General features: G+C 38.5%; 3 protein-coding genes across 6 annotated transcripts; all 3 read right to left on the bottom strand.

The window, feature by feature from the left end:
- Nucleotides 1–1175: 1175 nt before the first annotated feature.
- On the bottom strand, nt 1176–7424 carry LOC105380043 (serine/threonine-protein phosphatase 6 regulatory ankyrin repeat subunit B). Of its 3 annotated transcripts, XM_048625240.1 has the most exons (6): nt 7287–7424; nt 6872–6983; nt 3631–3853; nt 3156–3326; nt 2868–2956; nt 1176–2404 (listed from the first exon to the last, which is right to left on the bottom strand). In XM_048625240.1, exons 3-6 carry the CDS (start codon nt 3720–3722, stop codon nt 1935–1937), a joined length of 822 nt encoding a protein of 273 aa, XP_048481197.1. In that variant the 5' UTR covers nt 3723–3853; nt 6872–6983; nt 7287–7424; the 3' UTR covers nt 1176–1934. The 3 variants fall into 3 exon arrangements, with proteins under 3 accessions (XP_048481197.1, XP_048481193.1, XP_011547831.3); XM_048625236.1 differs by lacking the exon at nt 6872–6983 and having other exon boundaries at nt 7287–7418; XM_011549529.3 differs by lacking the exons at nt 6872–6983; nt 7287–7424 and adding an exon at nt 4943–5135.
- A 773-nt stretch (nt 7425–8197) lies between these two features.
- On the bottom strand, nt 8198–11033 carry LOC105380042 (putative neuropeptide precursor protein). 2 transcript variants are annotated; one of them, XM_011549526.3, is made up of 5 exons: nt 10787–11030; nt 10103–10228; nt 9580–9817; nt 9348–9500; nt 8198–9250 (listed from the first exon to the last, which is right to left on the bottom strand). In XM_011549526.3, exons 1-5 carry the CDS (start codon nt 10860–10862, stop codon nt 8704–8706), a joined length of 1140 nt encoding a protein of 379 aa, XP_011547828.3. In that variant the 5' UTR covers nt 10863–11030; the 3' UTR covers nt 8198–8703. The 2 variants fall into 2 exon arrangements, with proteins under 2 accessions (XP_011547828.3, XP_011547829.3); XM_011549527.3 differs by lacking the exon at nt 10103–10228 and having other exon boundaries at nt 10787–11033.
- A 2693-nt stretch (nt 11034–13726) lies between these two features.
- LOC105380041 (peptidyl-prolyl cis-trans isomerase sig-7) lies at nt 13727–16626 on the bottom strand. Its single transcript, XM_011549525.3, has one exon. The coding sequence runs from the start codon at nt 16482–16484 to the stop codon at nt 14202–14204; it is 2283 nt and encodes a 760-aa protein (XP_011547827.3). The 5' UTR covers nt 16485–16626; the 3' UTR covers nt 13727–14201.
- Nucleotides 16627–17682: the final 1056 nt, after the last annotated feature.

The following is a 17682-nucleotide window of genomic DNA, read 5'->3' as shown; positions in this document are numbered from 1 at the left end:
GAGATAGGTTGATTTAACTGTAATTTCAATAAGTTTATTATATTTGCTGCTACGGAACCCTTTGTGCGCGAGCCCGACTCGCACTTGGCCGGTTTTAATATTATTATTAGGTATCTATAATTCGTCAACAAAATAACGTTAAAAACAACAAATCGTATAATGTCTCAATATAGGGGCTTTATGTAGAACAGCGTACCGGATCAGTCATGCTACGCGGCTAAAGGTTGGTACTGCGCAGTCAGATACGAAAAAGTAAACAACAAAGACGAAGAGTCCATATGACAGTGCGTCAGTTGTCAGTTCTTGTAACTAGGAAAGCAACCAAAATTTATGTGATTTAATGAAAGTAATTAATGAGCAAAACACAGAAAAAATTACAAAATTGGTGAAATTTTGAAAAAAATGGTCATATCGTGCTTCGCCTACCCCCATACCACTCGGAATTAAATCCTATTGAACTTGTGTGGCGGTACGTGAAAGGCGAGCTCGCAAGAACGTCGATTGACTCTAACTTAGATAAAGAGATAAAAGACTTAGAGTTGCTTTTCTCTAATTATTCGCCTGAAAAGTGGAGAAATTGTGACGACCATGTCATAAAAAATTAAGACGAATATTATAAATCTGATAGAGTATTTGACGATGTATTGGACAGGTATGTTATTGTTTATTTATAATTTAATGTAAATTAAACATAAAATATTATAGGTGTACACTGAACTAATATGACTGGCGTACTCTAGTACTTTATACTTCAAAGTAGATACAATGTTTTTTGGTTTTTGTCTTAGATTTATAATTGAAGTTAATGAAAACGATGATGAAGATGAAGATGACGACGACGATGAACAAGTTCAAACAGAGAGTGAACATGAAAGTGACATGGAAATTGATTTATAAAATAAAACACTTTTACATAAATAAATTCAAATTGGTAGATATTCTGAAGGTAAACATCCAAATTTTAATGCTGTCAAACTATAAATTTTAAGCTAAATATGACATTTACGGGAACACTCATAGAATAAAATTTTACTTACGTCACAAATAGTTACAAGCTATCGCGAGATTAATCCGGGCACACTTTTCTACGTGTGTAGCATGTCGTGCTACCTCGCCCCCGCCACTTCTTTCACCCCGCAAGGAGGGTCGCCAAGTAACTTGCCACATTATAGTCTCCATATAAAATTCATGACAGATGTGTCAAAAGTTAACCACTGCTCCCTGGTTATGCTCTAACCGAGAATGGAGAAATTGTTTTGTATGTAATGCACCTACCTAATCAGTTAACCCTAAACTTGGCGACGTGCATTAATTAATTAAAAACATATTTAATTTCTAAACTTATAACAAACTCAACATAACATTGGTAGGTACTTACCAAACTACTACCTAACTACTAACCTAGTTATAGGCTACAGGCCGTAGTAACATATTGCACTGGGAGGGGAAATCCACCTAGCGTACCTACCTAACTTCGTATCTATGCTGTATCAAACATCACCGATCTGAAAGAGCTGTGTGTGCGGGCTAGCCACAAAGCAGGGCTAGCAGCAGTATACCGCATAGTAATTTAATATCCGAAAAAATTAAGAAGTCAGCACCTGTTTGTCCATAAGCCCACTATTTAATCATCATTATTATCATCTTACACAAGGTGAAATAGGATAGGCACATAGGTACTTACGTATAAGTACGTACTTAGGTACCTATCCTGGTTCACATTTTTTTCTTATTGCTAAAGATATTGGGTTGAGTGAAGTTGTTGATATCCTCTGATGTTGTTGGTATCTACCTATGCTTTATTAAGATTTTCTTGCTAGGTCTATTGTGCGGTACCGGACGCGGTAGACCCTCGGGTAGGGGGCTCGTCTTCCTTGGGCATAGACAATCCAGGCTCCTGTGAGTTTATCGCCTTATGAAATAACACACTACCTTTACCGCTTAATGCCTTTGGTACTTTCGGCTCCTTTAGAAGAAGAACCATATTCTTTATCTGTTGAAGCCCTTTTCGAGAGCCCGAAAAAGCTTTCAGTCATCGCCGAGTGCACGGAAAACCGGACACTATCTTTATTATACGCGCTTCCTCGCGGTTGAAATGAGCCTTTTTCTCTTTCATACAGCAACATCATATCATATTCCTTTTCAGCCAGTAGCATTTCGGCCTCCTTGCAGCGGAAATAGACTGCGATGTCCCTGGCTGTTTCATTGAGCTGGGTTGTGGCGAATATGTCTGCTCCTAAGCTTAATAGTATTTCAATGAGTTCACAGTTGTTTGCTAGAGCGGCCAGATGAAGAGCCTGGCGACCGGCCGGCGCGGCTGGGTCGTTTATTACTGCACCTTTCCTTAGAAGTAACTCCATAATCATCTTATCTTCCGGTGTTGCTTGGCAGATCATGACGTAATCTAAGATATAAATGTAAAATTAGTCGTTAATTAAAAACGTACATAAAAGCACACTAAGTAATTCACGTTATAAGTATGTACTTGACAGGTAAGGCTGACCTGAGTTGACTCAGCCACGACTAACTTTTTTTTTTTTTTTTTTTAAATCATTTATTTATCCCAATTACATGTTTTTACTTAATTCTATCTAGCCACTATCGGAAACCACTAGGTTTATCTGTAGCAGCGAGTGTTACTGGCAGAAAGTTACTAATTACTTAACTAATTTAAACGAAACAGAGTTACATTACCTACTTAAGTATCTAACAATTAACTTATATATTACAGTTCCTAGATGTCTTATTTTTAACAAGAAAATCTTTTATCTTACTAGCATGTAACATGGGTATCAATCATGTAGGTACATATTATTATGTAGGTACCTAGGTACTAGAGGTAGCTTATATAGCTAGGTGTAACTTACACAGGAATAATCCAACGTCTCCCTTTTCCTTACGCGGCATTATGACTGCACCATTTTTAAACAACAATTCTACTAATTTTAACTTTGGGCTGAAACATAAAAATATAACATCCTTATTATAAACATACGGTGCGTCACCACTCCAGCATTTGATGATAACGAATTAATGTTGTTGACGACACACGCCTAGTTCAAGCTTTAGCCTAGGCAGGCGCAGAGGTGCCATAACATCAAGACATTAGTTACCTTCACGATACACAAAAGACTAAGAAAGTAAAAAATACCCACCATCTTGTGAGAACCAAAGACAATGGTGTCATGCACATTCTGTCTTTAACTACAGGGTTGATTCCAGCTTCGAGAAGTAACTCTACGATTTCGTAATGGCCACATATTATTGCTATGTGGAGCGCAGTTCTGCCTAAATAATCTTTTTCGTTAATGTCACATTTCTTTTCACTGAAACAATTCCAAAATGTTACTTATTTCAATTGCATGTGCATAAATGTAAAATTGTATACCTATAAGTAACTAATATCAAAGAGTAAAGATACAACTGAGGCTACGTCCACACAGGCAGGAGGTTTGCTTTGGTTGGTTTGCCAAAGCGCCTAGCGAGTATAGCTCAGTAAAACGAACGTTCTAGAATATTCGTGAACGGCCGCATTGATACACGCTAAGCGACTAACTAGGTAGCTAGGCGTCAAGCGAACCTCCTGCTTCCACTGCATTTTGTTTCTGTATGAACCTGATAATAACTCACTATAAACACCGTCGAATCGAAGCGATATCGCCAGTTTCAACGGCATTCATGAAGTCATCTTCCTTGTAGACGGTTTCTATGAGATGCTTCATTGCTTCACTGATGCTCTCTCCGCTCGGGCTTGAACTCTTTTCTGAGATTTCTAACTTGAAACTGGACAACGAGTCAACCGATGAGTCATCCGATGATTCATCCGACGAAGAAGAAGAAGTATCAGAGTTTACTGAGGAAGAGATGGTAGATTTTTATTTTCTATCTAGGTACTTATTATGACCTAAGCTAAGCAGAATTACTATGTCTAAAATGTTACATATTAGTTTAAAGGAAGTATGGAAAATAAGTTCAATTAAATGAATGGCCGGAAGTGGAAAGACTAGGAAACCCAACATAAAGAAACAAAAAAAACAATAAGCAGACAGGTATTTTTTTATTGTACTTATATATATTCAATCAATTGAAATTAAAAATATTAGGTATTTAATCTTTGGAAGGTTTCCGAATTGACGATGTTTTTTTCCTCACAACAGGATTTTCCCCTTCTCCCTCCACGATCGTTTCCATCTTGGGGACACTATTCAGGATCGATGGCTTCTTGCCCCCGTTTATAGACGCACCTTCCACGTTGTCAATTACAGATCTATTCCTAAGATAAGACAGCACTATCGATTCCTTTTCCACATATGTTGCTTCTAAGTCAATTTCATTTTCACTTTGCAGGTTTATATCTATCATCTGCAACTCATTCGTCGATATGACTGAGTTGCTATCGGACAGCAAATGAGACTGCCTTCTACTAGTAGATGGACCATCCAGGTATTCGGGCAACACATAATTGTAGTATTTATTGATAGGAGCATTATGGTTCTGTTTGCCGTCAACGACAATTTCTGTGGAGCAGGGGCTACTGACGCCTGGTGATTCGACGATGACTAGCATCGGTTCCCTGGGGAGTCCCTGGTCGCTCATCGAACATTGTACCTCCGCGTCTTTCCTCTCACTGGAAATAATAAAGTTCTTTATTGAAGATCTTTGTTGTTAATTACAGGGTCTTGATACTGTATCCAATACTAATGAGAGCGTCGATGATGATATACTGGTGCCAGCATCTTGACTTGCCACTGTGTACTTGAAGACGGGGACAGACGTCCGTTGCATTTTGAGCATTCTCTGGTCATGCTGAAGGCGCACAATGTGTTCTGGTATCACGGGGAACGATAGTACGAAACGGCTCAGAAGTGAGTCGTAAATGTCTTTGCCTAGCCGCGTAAAGAACATGTGAGCGTAGCTAAAGAGCCAAGAAAGGGATGCATACATTCTTCGGACAGCACTTGGAGCGGGCTGGCCATCCCTGGGGCAGGCGGCTTCCGCGCCGACACGGCTACTGCTGGGGATCTCTGATGTGTTTTCACTTATAAATGTATTGTTAAACTTTTTACTCATGTTAGCATTTAGGAGTTTTAATACTTAAATTCCTTGATTCATATAAAATGTTGTCAAGGAAGTCTACAGATAAATATTATGGTCATAGACAAAATAATACTAACTATGGATGGCCGTTTCCGGTTTCCGCAGCCCAACCGCAGCGTTGCGCATGAAATAGTTGGTCTTTGGTCATTGGTAGAATCTGTGAAGCTATCGCAAACTTGTTTTGAGAACCATTTTCGGATTCAAAAGGTTTCCCAAGTAACATTTTTGGTTTTAAAAAGGTTTTGAAAAGGTTCTAGAACCTTTGTATGGAAATCAACTCGTGAGACTTAGAAGGCTCGATAACCTTATATTAACCTTATATTAACCTCCTGAGTGCAAAAAGGGCCCACGTTTTAGAACCTTTCTGAGAGCTACAGCAAAACCTATAGCTCAAACCCAGAACCTTTTGTACAACTTACACAGAACCTAAATAAAACCTTCACAACCTTAATTTAACGTTAACATAACCTTGGAAGACAGCTTTTAAGTTCTAAATTAGTCCTGGATGTAACTCTACTATAACTTGAAACACATTTGATGGATATTTGTAATGCCTTCCCAGGACTCTCGGGTCTTAAAATGTTTCTGTGTAAGATTTTATAATAATTATAATAAATGGCGCCATTACCTGACACTTTCCAAGACTCAAAATGGCTAACTTGTAAGTGTTGTATTAATACAAAATATAGTAAGTAGTTAGGCTGAAGTCAGGAAATATGAAAACCTTGTGCGACTAGCACTTTATTGTGATACTTTCGGATAATAGTTCTGTATAAGTGACGGGCCTTTTGTAAATGATAAATTTGAAGATATTTTAATTAAAAAAAATAGATAAAATTTTATGTTTGGTGTAAATTTATATTAGAAATAAAAGTACTGTCTAAATAAAAAAAACATATATTTGGAATAGTATATGAAACGCTACTGAATTTTCCCTTATTAATTAAAATGTATCTTTTTGGTAAGTTTTTTTTTTTATTTCAGTGAAAAAATATGGCGGCCGTTAGGAAATTACTAAAAAGCATTAAACATATTTTGAGGATGCCTCTAAAGCTTTAAAATATTCTTGTAGGACTTAAATCATGCCTTTAGCTCATAGCCAGTGCTTAATGCTTTTGGTTTTCACCAAGTAGTCCTAATTTGTTTGCCTAGACAACTCTTATCAACCTAAAGGTTTAAGATAGGTTTTAAAAAATACTTATAAGTGATTTAAATATTCCATAACTTTATGGTTGTATCAAGGTTAAAAATTTAACCTTAAGCTCTCACTTTAGCATTAATGCTAGCTTTTCTAGAAGTAAATCAGGAGTCTACGACAACTATAAGATCCTAGAACTATATGCTCCTGAAATACATGTTAAAATAACGTTAATATAAACTCTTATCAGCAGCTACAAGGTTGTATTAATAAACAATTAGTTTTAGGACTTCGTAATCATTCTCAAGTACTCAATATGACCAGATAGCAAAGCATTAACCTTTTCACAACCCTTATAAAACCTAAAGGCATTTCTTACAACCTAAGCTCGAATGAAATGTTACTTGGGTTGTTTTGACTTCGCGATAGGGCCCCTGTTCAAGCGCGGGTAACATTCTAAAACTAGGTTAAACGTGGGTAAACCTAGGTCTAACTCGTTACGTTTCTCTGGGGTCTCATGGGGAGCTACTCTATAGGTAATTACATGGTATATAATAATATGTGTAGGTACCTAACTATAATACATATTTATTTTATTATAATATACTTAAATAAATAATAAATAAATATACCTACATCTCACCCTATCACCCACCGAACCACTACTGAGCCATCTTAGACGTGTAGGTAAGTACCTACTCAAAAGGCGACCGTCTGTGGCGCCGCGGCAGAGCGTCTGATGAATTTCCTATGGAAAAGCATGCAGCGTCAGCCACAGTTTGTGCGTTGACGGACGCCGCGTTAAGGCCGATTCACACACTGTTTAGTGCGAGTATTTAGTAGACGTACATTGCTGAATATAGTATTTATCTGCTATAGTTGCTATACATATATACCTACTCAGCAATATACGTCTACTCGCAGAATACTCGTAGGTAGGTACTCGCTCTAAACAGGGTATAAATCAACCTATAGAGACGCCTTGTGATGCTGAGCTCGAAAGGGATACTCACATGCGACATTAGGTAAAAATATGCAAATGTGTACTTACCTATCTTTGATTAGATCATCCACAATAAAAAAGTATTGGAATGGCACATGCAGAATATCCTAACTTCAACACAAAGACTGAAAACACTCTAATAAGTATTAAGTATAAGTTGCCAACTATCTAATCAATATATTCGATAATGTGTTCAGTGTTCACTATCATTATCATTAGGTAAATAAATATCAAGAATGTAGGTATGTATATAAATATATGTAGGTAACGCTAACGGAATAGATACATTTTGCCCTATTCCATATACCTAAGGTCTATGCTATTTGGATGTGGAAGCGACCCAGATAGACTAAAATTAGGCTGCATGATTATCCATCCGAGTCCAATACCAACCCGGTGATACCACAAATAATTTAAATAAGTGTATTTTTTGTAGATAGATGTCAATTATAAATTAAAAATACTTACGTACAGTCCAACTATAAAGTTGTGAAAACGGAAGTGAGGGTCCACTTCTACTATTATTAACTATTTGTTTAAGATCGTATTTAATCGACCTGTTATATTTATTAAAAGACAAATCCGTTAAAAATCCATAATCAATCGGTATTTTATTTTAAAATGTAAGTATGTAAAAGTAATTTGGTAAGTACTTACCTAAATAACTGATGATCATAAAAAGTCTTAGCAAAATTGCACTCATTGATGATGTATAGTTTGACTATGTGTATATAGAGGTAAGTACAGTACGTTAACGCCACGTTAAGTCAGTAAGTATATCCTTAATTTTTTCTTATTTGTAGGTAACTACTGGGTTAAAAAATTAACCATTCCATACCATTTAATTACTATAGTTACCTATGCAGAGTGGAATATTGTGATCCCTTTGTGGGTAGGTAGGTAACAAAACGAGAGCCACAAACAGAAATCATCAGGAGTTCGATTTGAATAAAAGTCCATTTCTATCGATATATTATACTTACTATTTAATACAGAAATTTTACCATTTATTATACATAATTTACTAGGTATACCTATTCAATAATTTAATGTGATGTCCTGCGCCCCTAACGTAGAAAACGATAAGTTACTAGGTACATAAATTAAAATATATAAGAAATAGTTTTTTTATCGAGCTGGGAGTTGGGACAGAGTTAAAAAACCCAAGTATTTCTATGATGTTGTTAATATCTATAAAAAATAGAGTTTTAGGCCTGTGAGTCAAGAGAAAGAAACATAACTTATCCTATTCCTATACCTATAACTGTTAACTAACCGCTACAAACTGCGAATTAATTAAATGCGCGACAATCTCTCCCTTCAAATTTACATAAAAGACGCCCATTCGACAGTCAGAGAACAGCCATCATCGTAGTTAAACAGCCATCCAGAAGAAACCCCCTCACGCCCGATGTTACGTGTTCTACAGATGCTGCGAATGTACAACGCCACTTCAAGGGACTGTTTAAAGTATCAGTCGCCGGTAGACGGGGATGTCCTGCTCCTGCACGCGCGGCGCAGAGCGGAGTAACTCGGCCAGCGTGTACAGGTCGTCCCGGGGCCGGTACGAGTTCTGGTGAGCAGAGCCGTCAGTGCGCTTCCTGGCCACCATGAACCGCTTCATCTTGTTCGCGTACTGCCTCTTGCGGCGCGCCTCCTCGTACCGCTGCGCCAGCTCACTGGGGTCCACCTGGTACATACCGGGGTAGCCCTGCCCCACCATGCGGTTCTGCTCCGAGAAGTACGAGTGTCTTGGTGATACCGCTGGGTAGTCGCGCTGTTGGGGCCCGATCACCACGGGCTCGTTGTACCAGATGTCTCCGTTCTCGTCCACTTCAGCCTGGTCGTCGTCGGTCATGGGAGCGCCCATGTGTCCGTAGTAGCGGTCGGCTGCCCACTGGTTGGCGTACTCCTGCTTCCTGCGCTCTTGGGCTTCCCAAAGGTTCAGTAGTGCTCTGACGTCAGCTGCGCTCAAGCCGGAGTCACGTTTGCGGCGGTCATTCGTAAGAGGGCTAAACGAACATAAATAAATGCATGATTATTGGTAATTGGTCCTATGTAACTAAGGTGAAATTGTGTAATTTGCTAAGATGAAATAAGAAAACTTACCGGAAATTCTTCTTATTTCCGTTGTTCTTAGTGGCTGTTTTGGCCGAAGCCGCAGCACCACCAACCTTGGTGCCGCTACCGCGCTTGCGACGCCTAGCGTCGTGGTCAGCGGACATCGTCTCCACATTTGATGCCGCCACATGTTCTTCGGGCCTGTTGAAGATAGTTTATTGTCAGACGGTGTAATTAAACTCCAGAAGTGCGTAAGTACCTATTGGAAATGAAAGCTTACTTAGCATTCTTCTTGCCCGAGCCATTTTTAGTGGCAACTTTAGTGGCGGCTCCAGCACCGCCGACTTTGGTGCCGGATCCTCGCTTGCGGCGGCGGGACTCGTAGCCGGCGGAGAGCCCGTCCATGGCTGGGGGCTCTCCGTACAGCTCCGGGCGCATGATGAGGTTGTCCAGCTCGCCGGTAGACTGCGGCGAGTCGAAGCGCTGCTCCAGACCACGCTCGTACACCTCGGGGTTGCCTGCCCAAGGAAGGGTTCGAATTAGAAATGCTTAAACCTTATCAAGCTTTTGAAGTACCTATAAGTAGTCCTCATTTAGTCAATTGCGTAAAATCGTACCTAGTTACAGAGTAAATGTTTAAACACGGTATTGATTGCTCGAGTAGGCAAGCTAGAGAAGTACTTTCTGGAAACTAGGTCAATCAGAGCTAAAGCTAGAAATGCCCTAACAAGATCGAGAAGGGGAATGAGATAATGGAATAGAAGATATATAGGTAGGAAAGCTGAGTGCGGTGCGCGGTTTACCTTCCTCGCTAAGTGCCAGCGGGTATGGCTCCAGATCATTTTTGTCACTCTTATTCAGGAACAGGGATTGTGTGTCATCTTTTGTCTGATCCCAATTTTCGGGCAGTTCACCGATTGGTCCACCATCTAAAATGTGATGGAACGGTTTTTATTTCACACCTACGCCGCTGTATCGAAGTAGGTAGGGTACAATACAATAGCAATTTTTGTAACGCTCTAATGATATTTTTTTTGAAGTCAGTATGCGAAGAAATACCTCGAAGGCTTTGAGCGAAACGACAAATAAGAAAAGGAATTCATTAAATTTAGGTACTTAAGTAACTATATATAACTTGTTCCGGAACTTGTGGAGGATGTCCAAGTTCAAAGCCTTTTGAGCTCTAACTATTTAAACAGCGACAAATCTTTTGAGTAGGAAGGTAACCTGTCCATGGTTTTGTTGGGAAAGGCCATAGTTCAGAGTGAACAATAAAGGTTCCTACTACGCAGCAGCGGGTCAGCCCACGCAGACACCTGTTGCTAAATATAGAATAAGCTCGCCCGGACCCCGGTGGAAATCGATACAAACAATATAAACAAAAGACTCAATCCCATCATGCATCAAATAAAAGAGCATCCAGCTACGAGAAGATAAGGGAAGAAACAGCTTAAGGACAGTTAATCTCTGATTAATTAATTACTTACCCTTGCTATTAGGGGTGGGGATCGCATCGGTGACGAGGAAAACCGCGAAAATCGCGGTTAGGGATTTAACCAACATGGTCGCGAATGAATGGCTCAGTTAGTTAGTTAGTAATTTTCCTTAGTGGAGGTTCAATAATGGCGGGAAGGGTGCTGCACGCTAGGTCCTGGCGTCGCCTGCTGGGGCCGACTGGCCACAATACCTACGGCAGCTGTCGATAATTTCGCGACATGCGCACTGGAGCCAGCAGCGCACAGGGACGGACGAACGAATTTATGATACTGAATGATTCGCCATGATATGAGGACGCTGCCGCTGGGTTAGAAAAAAACTTGCTGACGTCAATCCGCGCTCGCATGGCTCCCAGGCTCGCATGGTCGCAGGCATGCAGGTTTCTATCTAAACATGGTTAACTGATTTTATTTAATTCCTCTTCTGTTTCTTCTCGTATTTAAGTAAGTTGTAACTAGGTCCACCTATCACTTATTCAGAGGGCTATACCTACACTACAAATATCCCATAAATTACCTTACCTAACCGAGAGAAATATTGATGTTAGCGAAAATGAGAAAATTAAATGGAGCCGAAAAATATTTTCATGTTACCATTTAAATTGGTAGCATTATCCATTTAGTATCTAGTTATATATCCACTATACCTACATTACATAAGTATAAGTACCAACTGGTGTCAGCTAGTTAATGCCCTAAGTTCGTCCCTGTATGAATAACAGACACGAAATCTCTATGTATCTATTTATGAAACTAAACAGGCCCTCAGCATAAAAGGATGACTGGAAGATTGGATGTCAGGCGTCAGTCCGACTCTCATTAATTACATTACATTAAGCACACTTCAGTCTTCACAAGGGTGGACTAAGGTCGTCTGCTCCTTTGACAACGGAATTTGATACGACCTATTCATGGGGTTTTCTTCTAACTCCATTCACTGACGTCTGTGAGGTGTTATGTTACTAAAAGCTTTCAATTAAACATACGTAAAGCCTACCTACCAACCTGCCCACTGTATTTGTCTTTGGGTGAAAGAGAACCAAAGCTACAAAGGGTTATTAGAGGTAAATGATAGATTAAGTACCCACCTATGTAGTTCTATTCTATCACTAAGGCTGAATTTTTCAGAATAAAATATATAAGAGTTAGGAGTATGAGGATAACTCAGTATAGGTACCGGCTTAGGTCCCTACTTACTTGAAGGTTTTTCCCTAAACCAATTTCGCCGTCCATCTTTGAATATTAAAGTGGAGTGGTATTTAAATGGGAAGGCGGTCTCGTGACGTCATTCAATTAGGAGCCGGGATTGCATTTACAGACCCACTTTCTGGGATTGCCAGAGTGAGTCGTACGGGGCGAATGCATCCGCAGTGGATCTATTGGGTCATAAGATGAGTAACAATGGTCTGGTGGTATATTTAGAGTTCCGTCGAAGTCCTGATTGCCTGGGAGGTGGACAATGGATAACAACAGCTCATCTTCTCGTTCGCTCACTTTATCACACAAAGGCTAAGTGCTGTCGGTGGAATGTTCTCGCTGTATTGTGAAACATGAAGTCAGCTTTGCCGCTGTAGATACTCTCGGACACGTTCTTCTTATGTTTTTTTTGTAGAAGAAGAGTTTTTGCTAAGGTTAGCCTATAGTTTATGTAGGTACCTACCTGATTTCGTGTCATGTTGTATTTAGACGATGGCTGAGACAGGTAGTTTAAGACAGTCTACGTCTCGCCAATAATGAGAATGGCAGGGTGACCTTCAGCCGGTGATGCAATATTATGCAAAGTTATGGGCACTGGGCGCATCATCTCAAGCATCATCAGCTTCTACCATAGCTTCATAGCACTTCATACCACCGGACCAGTGGTATACCTAGTAAGTATATTATGTTTTGATATTTTTTTATTTGCACACCCATACTTTTTACTCTTTGTACCTAACTACCTCCTGCAGGTTGGCTGGCAGAAAATGCTTTTAGCATTAAGTCCACCTGATTGTACATTATTACTGTTGTAAATTGTGCAATAAAGTATAAATAAATATAATTTATTATAGGCTAGAATTGGCTATATGCCTGTTTTTTTATAAATAATAATTGTCTAAATAAATAAATAATACTTGTACATGTCGGTTTTCATTATATAAAATGATGACTACCTTTTTATACACGTTAACTTTCACTAGCAGCCGACTGTAGCTACATCCTTAGGGTAGGTACATACAGACAAAGAGGTCTGGCACGCAATATAGCACGTTATTACCTACTCTTATATGACTGTGACGGCATTTGTTTCATGAAAGTGAGAGCTTGGTAGCGGGAAGGAAATATTCAGGGATATTTCCTCTTATTGTTTTCTTTTGAAACCAGATACTCACGTAGTAGGTACTTACTTTATAACTAGGTAATTTTCATTGCCACTCACTTTCCTCATAAGGTGTAGGGACTATTGGTACCTAACCTACCTTGTTACTAACTCTACCTAATAGAGGCAGTCATAAATATTCAATATTTTCCGTCCCTATACTTAGGTATGGGGTGTATGTAACTACGTATTTACCGTGAGTAGATCATTCATTGTGGTATGTAACTATGTATCTACCTATTTAAATAAACATTTAGAAGCTGTGAAAAACTTATGAATGAAATAAGTGATGGAGTATACTGTGCTGGTTGCATGTAGCTGGAGCTGGGTCGTACGGTCATGTGCAGAGAAACCTGACCCCTCTCTCATAGTAACAATGTTTCTGAGAGGGGTCAGATTTCTCTGCTCTATACTGTACGTCGTACTAACCAATTTTTATTATTTCCAGGAGTACCGTTGATATCGCGAAAGTACAATAAGTACCTTGAGTTTATGAGGTCGATATCTAATAAGTAGAATTGTAATAATTAAATCAGGTAAGTAAGTATGGAAATCAAAAGAAAACATTCAGGTCCATATTTCTGCAAAATTCCAATAATTTTATTGTACCTTCAATACTTAATTTAACTACATTGTAATGTAAAAACATATTCACAATCATAATGTACTTTACATCAAGTTCAAAATATTTAAAACATTTTATCAGTATGAAATTATTTTGTAATCCTAAAATTCTAGTTATTAGAAACTACCTCAATATTATCTAAGTAGTTCTTTAAATTGTCTTAAGGATAAGTGATATAAGTAAGTACAGATATACATACGTAATTACGTACACGAGCATGATGTATAGATCAGACATAAAAATAAAAAAGCAACTTTCCAGAATCAGATAATGAAAATATAAGCTACCCTAATTAAATACCTAGGTAGTAAAAGAGTGAATTAAATAATAATAATATGTGATGTGATGGCAACAAAAATGCACTAAAACATTAATTACATACTAAAACATCGCTTAATTAATGTATGGACCATAGTCCTTCATCAGGTTTTCTTCTTACTTTTTTTTACAGTCTTTTTGTTTATTTTCTTCTTTGCTTTCCGCTTCTTCTTAGCATCACTATCAGAACTGGAAGTTGAAGATTCACTGCTTGAGGATGTACTGGACGAAGAGCTAGAGCTACTGGTATCACTACTGCTAGTAGATGAATATCTCTTCTTTCTCCTACGGGTTTTCTTTTTTTTATCATCAGATTCACTTGACGAAGTACTCTCACTACTGGAGGAAGTTGATGATTCACTCGAACTTGACGTGGATGGCTTTCTTTTCTTTTTAGAAGAGTTTTTCTTGGCAACCTTAGAAACTTTTTTATCTTTCTTCTCTTTTTTGACTTTTACAGCGGTTTTTTCTTCTTTCTTGCGAGAGGAACTTTCTTCTTTAGAGGAGTTTTTACCTTTATCACTTTTGGAGGGATTCTTAATTTCGTTTATCACATCTTCAGTAACTCTAGGTTTTTTCTTGACCGGCTCGTCTCTGTTCTCTTTGAATCCATTAGTATCATCTCTCTCACTATCTTTGTGTTTCCTTGATTTTTCTTTAGTAGTTTCTTCTTCATGCCTTTTAGATTTAATTTTATCACCTTCATTTATTTCACGTTTAGATGAGTTATTTGTAATTGACTTTGTAGAAGAAACATCCCTGTCATGACCATTCTTATAAGTATCATGGTGTTTGTTTGAGTTTTTTTCACTATCATTTTCTTTAGTGGGTCTTTCAGACTTTTTTGAGTATTTATTGTCTGAATTTAGACTTGCATTTGTATTTCTGTCCGTTTTGTATCTATTTTCTCTAACAGGAGATCTACTTCTGCTTCGGTTTCTTTTAATGTTTTCGTCAGTTTCTTTTCTTTGTCTAGGCTCATATTTTTCAACTTCATGTCTTCTTATTTCTCTGTCTTTCTGCCTATCTCTATCATGTTTTTCTTTACTTTTAAGTTGATGTCTATCATGTTTCTCTCTATTTCTATGTTCATCTTTATCATACTTCTCTCTTCTTCTATCTTCATCTCTGTCATTCTTTTCTCTTCTTCTATCTTCATGTCTATCATGCCTCTCTCTTCTTCTTTGTTCATCTCTATCATACTTTTCTCTTCTATGTTCCTCTTTATCATGTTTCTCTCTACTTCTCATTGGTTGATCATTATCCTGTCTTTGTCTACTTCTATGTTCACCTTTCTCTTGGCTTGGTGATCTCCTAGATCCCCGTTTGTATGGTTTTATTGATTTATTTCTGTCATTTGATTCAATGAGATCATCATCATCATTAATATGCTTAACTCCCCTTCCTTTTCCAAGCCATTTTATTTTTGAAACTGACTGTGAGAAGTCCACATGTATTCTTCGGTCATCTATGAGAACATTGTCCATCTTTAAGTAGGCATCTTCACAAGATTTTTTGTCACTAAACTCTATAAATGCATATTGTAAAGAGTCACCTGTTTTCTTGTCCCGTATAACTTCACATGTAACAATTTTACCAAATCTACTGAATATTATTTCCAAATCTTCATCGCTAGTAACTGGATTGAGCTTACAGACAAAAAGTACATTCTCTGGGGGTGCTATGTCTGCGTCTGGTAAGTCACCAACAATTTCTAAAATGGTGGCCCGTGCTTTGGCCTCCTTTTCTTCTATTAGTTCTTGTATTTCTGCAGCAGTTTTGCCCTGAGTCTCATCTATTTCTTCATCTGGGGCAATACGGCCACCTTTTAGACGTTCAGCACTAGGTGATGGTGAGCGAGATGGTTCCCTCAGGCCAGCTGGGTCGTTAAAGGGATCAGCAAGGACTACAGTATGTGTAATCCTCACATCTTGATACGGGCGGTGGGATTCATCACAAATGACGTCATTAAGTTTCCTCAAGATATCGTGGCCCTCAGTGACTTCACCAATAACACAGTGGACGCCGTCTAGCGAGTCTAGATCTGTTCCCAAAGTAATAAAGAATTGGGATCCAACCATGGCTTCTCCAGTACACACCATGGAGAGTAAACCTGCATCCGTATGCCGAATTTTAGGCATTTTCTCACCGGAAAAGAATCGCTTTTCCGATCCCTCCAGCAAGCCAAAAATTGATTCTCCACCCGACCCTTCCCCAGTTGGATCTCCAGTTTGGGCAATGAAGCCACTTCGTACAGTGTGAAACAAGTTGTAATTGTAATATTTCATCTTGCATAGTTTCAAAAAGTTCAGACATGTCGTTGGTCGCTGTTCCACAAATAAATCCACGGTGATGTCTCCAAGGGTTGTCTCAATAACAACAGCCATTATAATTGCTTAGATTAGTGAGTAGTTATTGAATGATTATACCATTTCAGCTAATAACTCCGAATAAAATTACAGAAATTGACACATCACAAAGATAGAAATCACAGAAACATAACCTCAAACAAAACAAAATTGTTTGACATTTCACTGCAATGTTGCCATAGATGAAAATTTATAGATAGCAGAGGGGTTACTTCCACTTTCCGACTTTTCCTTACGTTATGCGGTGCCTGCCTATTTATAGCCACGAATATTTGCTATTCTACCTAGAATATTTGCTATTCTACCTAGAATATTTGCTATTCTACCTAGAATATTTGCTATTCTACCTAGAATAGCAAATATTCGTAGAGAATCATAGTATGAGATTATTATTATTAGATACGCGTATTAACTGTTTTACATTGCCAAAAAGAAACTGTTATTATTCTGATGTTTCATTTCATTATTTCTGGACTTTTTAATCGTACAAAACTGATAACAGTGCCCTCTGTTGTTTTGGAACTGAACTAATACTCGTAGGAGTTTATCATTCCGTATTATGGCTGGCAATCCTTCCGTCATGCTTACCAACAAACACATTGTTTTCTATTTGACCTTATAGATGGCACTATTTCAATAAAATAGAAAAATCACTCATTTTTAGGGTTTCGTATAGGAATACTTATAGGTAGTTTGGTCAGGTCTGTCCGTCTGTCTGTCCTGGCCCTGGCTCGTTCTCGGCCGTTTCTGCACCGATTGCCACAAAAATTGGAGGAGAGATGTAAGTATAAGTAAGTATACTGTGAACACAATCGCAATAAAGAAATGGTTTCAATGATAAAGAGCCTGAATTCTTCCCGCGCGCACTACGAAAACGCATGTCGAAATGGTAGGCAAGCAGATAGTTACCAGCTACCCTAACCAAATTGATCCTGCTGTTTGGCAGGCGTTTCTTTTCCAATTTTCCTACTCAAGAACCTATTGTAATATTTCATAGAGCAAATTTTCAATATCGTGGTGTCGGGTGCAAGGCCTGCAATTCCCTGTATATTCACGTTTCGAGCAAATCTAATAACAGCCATTTCAGTCACCCTCCTTCCGTCCCGCCCTTAATAAAGTGAACATTGAAAATTTACCAGCCATTCTCCATAGAATATCAGGTTAGCCGAAAATGATATTTTGACCTTTAAACTAAACTAAATAGGATGAAAGTAGA

This window comes from Plutella xylostella, chromosome 3 (assembly GCF_932276165.1).
Source record: "Plutella xylostella chromosome 3, ilPluXylo3.1, whole genome shotgun sequence".
Classification (NCBI taxonomy): Eukaryota; Metazoa; Arthropoda; class Insecta; order Lepidoptera; family Plutellidae; genus Plutella; species Plutella xylostella.
The sequence above is the reverse complement of the archived record's forward strand: the minus strand, read 5'-3'. Positions and strand labels throughout refer to the sequence as shown.